The 3,701-nt window shown below is 44.7% G+C and overlaps 1 protein-coding gene across 1 annotated transcript; it reads right to left on the bottom strand.

Moving 5' to 3' along the window:
- Positions 1 to 1,735: 1,735 nt before the first annotated feature.
- On the bottom strand, positions 1,736 to 3,178 carry TEOVI_000604900 (uncharacterized protein; the record flags this gene model as incomplete). Its single annotated transcript, XM_067227393.1, has 1 exon — positions 1,736 to 3,178. One exon carries the CDS (start codon positions 3,176 to 3,178, stop codon positions 1,736 to 1,738), a length of 1,443 nt encoding a protein of 480 aa, XP_067083494.1.
- Between the last annotated feature and the right edge of the window lie 523 nt (positions 3,179 to 3,701).

The raw sequence follows: 3,701 nt of genomic DNA, 5'->3' as shown, positions 1-3,701 counted from the left end.
ATATATATATATATATACGCTTGCGTGTTTGTTTGTAATGTAGCCGCCAAACTCCATATGATAAATGAGGATACACGTACGAGTGGACAAACAGTCAATAACACACAAGAAGTGGTAACTGTGACTGACTCAACCGAAGACACGACGGCGGCCAAACTGTAAACGAAATAACAATAATACACACATATATATATATAGGTATCAACGATGCGAATTCACAAACTCCCATCTGTGCAATCAAATTCCACTTCATGCTAGGGTTCAAGTCAGAAAACAATCAAAAAAATAATAATAACAACAGTAAATGAACCGTCGGTTTTGTGTTGATTCCCTATAAAAATAAAAAATAAAAAATAAAAATAAAAATAAATGCGCGAAGCCCTTGCAACAACTCCATCCAATAAGCCTTTCAGATGCCCCGCCGCCGAATCCGTAAAAGTTACAGATAAAAGGTCCACACGCAAAAGAGGAACGCTCATATCCTCCTTCACCCTTTACACCCATCTCCTTCATCCCTCACAGACAAAGAAAACAAATATTTTTGTTTTTGGAGAGGTACTGTTGGAGATGATATATGAGCGATTCCACGTTGTCCTAAAATAAATATGACAAGGTCTTTCAGCATCAGGCAGGCGTTGGGGTTACGGAGAAATGCACAGGAAGGCATAAAGATGCAAAGCTCCAAACGAATAAAAGCATACGTGTATGCGCATATATGTAAAGAAAGAAAAATGAATTAAAGAAGGAAGAAAAGGGAGTGAAAACTGGGTCAAGGGGCAATCAACAAACAAAATCAAAAATGAAAACAGTAGCATCTCGCATGTACTTCCACCTCTCACACACACGCGCGCTGAGCTACAAGTGGGGCGAACAACGTGTGAGATGGAGGGGTGTCCAAGCAATGGCATATATAATGGAAAGATAAGAAGAACAACAACAACGAAATACATGTGCAAAGGGGAAAAAAAAAATTGTCTTATATTATTGATGTTATATTTCTCTTTTTGTTCCTTCCTCGCATTACCCACAATAACGTGGCAACAACACGTCTCACATTTTCCCGAGCGGTGAGAAGAAATGTGCAGCTCACCCAGAACCTGGAATTAACTTGAATTTCTTTTCTTCATCCTTCTTCTTCTCCATCTTCTTTTATAGATATTGTAAACGGCCACCTCTCAGCTCCCGTGAGGTACAGACGTAAAGAAACCGCACCGTGCAGCGGTAGGGCGTTCAATACCAACAGTGGAATGCTGAATATTTGCTACGGACGCTCTCTGCGCGTTCACATGCTAGGGTCTTTACTCCATCCGCCTCTTCCCCTTTTCCACTTAAACGCAACATTGACCTCCACACGAACATCGAAATCCCGGGATCACCCCCTTTTTTCGTACCTTTTCATTCAATGTCAGTGTTTCCTTTTGGCACTTTTTATCATCATTATTATTTTTTTTTTTTAAAGCATATGTGTGGGCGCGCGCAAACATATTTCTCTCCAACAGACATACACACAAACACACACGCACGCGCCACAGCCACCGCCACTACAACTACCGCCGACTTCATGTGATTGGTACCTTTCCTTTTCTACTCGGTTGTTTAACCCATATTCCCCCTATCCTTTCCCACACCCGCAACTTCATAACGCAAGAATCTTCTGATAAATACTGCAGATTAGCATTCATTCACAACTTCCTCTGCCGCCGTTTCACATGCATATACCCAATGCTCAGGTATTTTATGCTGAACCATTTTCCCCAGCACCTTCATTTACATTCTCTGCCACTGCACTGCCGGAAGCAGAAGCATTGTTGGCCGCTGTGGCGGAGGTTGTTGTATCCCTCGGCCCCTCAATGAAGAGAACGTTTGAGCGTTCCTCCCCGCAAACATTGTTGTGGCACTTCAGTAGTAGTGCGACGGCCGTTTCGACATCAGCCATGTATACAGTGAAGGATCCCTCGTCGTCTTTGATGATGCGGTCCGGGTAGAAATTCTCACTTGTAAAATACGTCATCACGTCCGCTTCCGAGTAGCCGCCGCATCCAGTTACCTTCAACACACTTGATGGATGGCATCTGCTGCGCTGTCCGGGGCTGCGATGGCGAGCCGTTGTGAAATCGTACTGAACTGTTGCACTGTCATGAGGGTTGCCATCATCTGTGCATGGTGTACGCTCAGTGTAAGTGGGGAACCGTTTAGCACTGACAGTACCGCCAGCAAAGGGGACCTTCCTCAAGAATTGTACGACGCTGTCCGCCTCGGGCACGGAAGCCATCTTCACCGTAAGAATTTCCTTCCTGTTGTGGTTGCGGCGGATGGTTACGACCCCGCCGTACACTTCAATAAGAACAAAGATAGAATGCAGTGGTTCGGACTCTGGAACTATTGTTACGCTGAGAAAAACGGTTGGGGAATTCTGTGGCGGCCTCTGCTGGTTCATAAAAGCCATCATCCCACCAGGCATTTGCATTATGGAAGCCATTGCCGGGTATCCCATCATCATTGGATCAAAACCCATCATGCCAGGGGGCACCGCACCCGCTGCACCACCTCGAGATCCATTCCGCCCACGCCCGCGGTTGTTTCGTCCGCCCTGTTGATCGTTTCCGAGTCTCATCGGAGGTACCGAAGCTGCCATGGGCATTTGTGGCATCGGTTGCTGTCGAGGCTGGGCATACACTCCGGGTTGCGGTTGATGTACCTGAGGTTGTGGAAAAGCCACGCCTGGGTTCACCTGAACACCACCGTAAACTGGTGCTGCACCACCGTAGACGGGAACTGGCGGTACCGGCGCCGGCAGCACAGGCGTTGGCTCCCACGCCGAATAAGTCATCATCATCTTGTTACCATCATTGAATATGTTACGGTTGTTTAAGTTCTCCATCACCCGCTGCGTTGCGTATGTATCAGAGAATTGCGCCATGACAACTGTTTCATTGGGATCGGAAGAGGGAGCAATTTGTATCCGGCGCGGGTTAGTTGAAATGCTGGCAAACACGCGAAACATCATATCCTCTGTGACAGGTTGGCGGACCTCCGTAATGCGTACACATAAAGTGTCCGTTGGAACATTACTTGTCATATAAGGGTGTCGGCCTGCGCCTCTTGAGGAATCAAAGCCACCGCCTCCCCCACGACCACGTGCCATCCCACGACCGCGGCCTCCGTATGCGCCTTGCATTATCTTTCTCTTTTATTTTCTTTTCCTTTTATTTGCTCTTTTCTTCTCTTCCCCTATGGATTCTTCGTAGTCTTTTGGTTTCTGCTTAGATTTGTTTTTTTTTCCTCCTTCTCTCTCCTTTTTATTCTTTTTGCTTTTACTTTGTCTGTGTAGGTTTGACTGCCGGAGTCACCCACTCTCTCCCTAATTCTTTATTTATTTATTTTTCTTTGTCTGTTTTGTGCTTTCACCTTATTTATATGCACACCTCTGAAATGAGCAAAAATAATAATATTAATATTAGTAATAATTGAAATCCGCCTACTTCACAATTCTTCCTGTATTTAACGACAAAAAAAAGCAATAATAATAATAATAATAATAATGAAGTTAATATTCGGATAGAGGGGGAGTAACAAACAGAAATATTATGGAGCACCGGAAGGCACGGGGGCAAACACACAGATAGAGTCATACGGTATAGCATAATAAAGATATCAACAGCGGTAACAACAACAAAAAAAAAATATTATAATAAAATATA

This window comes from Trypanosoma equiperdum (genome assembly GCF_001457755.1).
Source record: "Trypanosoma equiperdum strain OVI genome assembly, contig: ctg_964, whole genome shotgun sequence".
NCBI lineage: Eukaryota > Euglenozoa > Kinetoplastea > Trypanosomatida > Trypanosomatidae > Trypanosoma > Trypanosoma equiperdum.
Note: the sequence above shows the minus strand (reverse complement) of the source record. Positions and strands in the feature narration are given on the sequence as shown.